This window comes from Trachymyrmex cornetzi, unplaced genomic scaffold (genome assembly GCF_001594075.2).
Source record: "Trachymyrmex cornetzi isolate Tcor2-1 unplaced genomic scaffold, Tcor1.1 scaffold108, whole genome shotgun sequence".
Lineage (NCBI taxonomy): Eukaryota > Metazoa > Arthropoda > Insecta > Hymenoptera > Formicidae > Trachymyrmex > Trachymyrmex cornetzi.
The window spans coordinates 456,597-458,075 of NW_017295631.1; the positions used below are offsets into that span (position 1 = coordinate 456,597).

The window sequence follows — 1,479 nt, forward strand, 5'->3', positions numbered from 1 at the left end:
CAGGAATAATAAGATCGTTCTTTCTCTGTTTACTGAAGCCTGATTGGTTGTTGTTAATCCAACAGTAGTTAGAAACAACAGTAAACAGAGAAAAAACGATCTTATTATTCCTGCCTCTCACTCTAATCGTCTTTCTACCCCCACCATTGCCATCAGCGGTCCATTCTAGATGTCGATGGTCTCAACAAACGGCGCGAACAGAACGGGAAGCCCCCTTCTCCATTGCTTGCAGACTGCAGTCACATAGGGCCCAGGACCATAGAGTATAGAGTCCATAGCTCATAGACATAGAGCGAGTTCAAGTTGGCAAAGAGAGTCCGTTCGCCGAACAATTAAACATGATTGGTTGGATCTACAAATAAGAACCAATCATGCTCATTCGTTCGGCAAGGGGGTGATCCCGATTGACCACGGTTCGATTGGACACCACCAATCACAGCGACCGGTGCTTAGGAACTTAATGCAACAACGCCATAGATCACATGTGACTTTGATATTTACTGGAAAAATGTATGGGACACTTGTCGATTTTAACATTGGGCGTCTACGTAACAGGGTCACCTCTTTTCCATCCTTTAATATATTCATAGGAATTCGATGTAAATTACCGTCATCAAAATGTCGTTCGCAAATGTAATAATTTTTGCGAGTTTTCTTTCCATCTCTCAAGTTTGGTCCAATCGCATTCATCCATGTTTTGAAGTATGGAGATTTCTGCAATATAATAATTGAGGTTTAATATAACTGTTATGTATACAAATGTCAGACAAAATTATTAAATCACATTTTTGTACATTTCTCTAGATTACATTTCATCAATACATACCTCACAAAATTGGAATATTGTTTTTCGATTTTCTTTATCTCCAGGATTGAAATCACAATTTCGAACACAGCACACTCGCTTGGGCATCGTAAATCGGATTAAATTTTTACACGGTTTACGTTTAGTTCAAAATTCAATCAAACAGAAACAAAATACGTTCAACGTTGACGTCACGAATTGAATGCGCAGTCACGAATTGAAACCGACTATGTAGAGCAACAGAGAGGATGAAGCGCAAGAGTGGGGGGTGTCGTTCGTTTCCACTTCTTGCCTCACCCCCACTACCGCTTTTACGCCGAGTTGACTCTCCTGGTTCTAGTCTTCTTGAATTTACGTCACGTAAAATCTAAATTATAGTTATTCAAGTAGTTTTGGAACGCAAACCGATAATTTCTTTTTACCGAATAGTGATTCATAGTTCGTACTAGTAAAAAAAATCTTCATTTTCAAAAACCTTCCTTCAACCTTCCGATAGGTCAAAAAACCTTCAAAATGAAGAAAAACCTTCCGATGGAACAACATTGTATCGACGCGTCACCTGCTGACCCTGCTGACAGTGCTGACCTGCACCGACGCAGTGAGAGTGCGGTCCCATGCAATGCGGAACTACGGAAATGCGGATCTGCGGAACGTTCGTGATTGGTTAGTGGCTT

General features: G+C 40.7%; 1 protein-coding gene across 1 annotated transcript in view; it reads right to left on the reverse strand.

Annotated features, from left to right (window-relative positions):
* LOC108760400 (uncharacterized) overlaps positions 1 to 963 on the reverse strand; it is a 4,865-nt gene extending 3,902 nt beyond the window's left edge. The window contains exons 1-2 of the mRNA XM_018506353.1: positions 827 to 963; positions 438 to 714 (exon numbers count right to left, since the gene is read on the reverse strand). Coding sequence (XP_018361855.1) covers positions 438 to 714; positions 827 to 913 — 364 coding nt within the window. The 5' untranslated portion in view covers positions 914 to 963. The remainder of the gene's footprint in view (positions 1 to 437; positions 715 to 826) is intronic.
* Between the last annotated feature and the right edge of the window lie 516 nt (positions 964 to 1,479).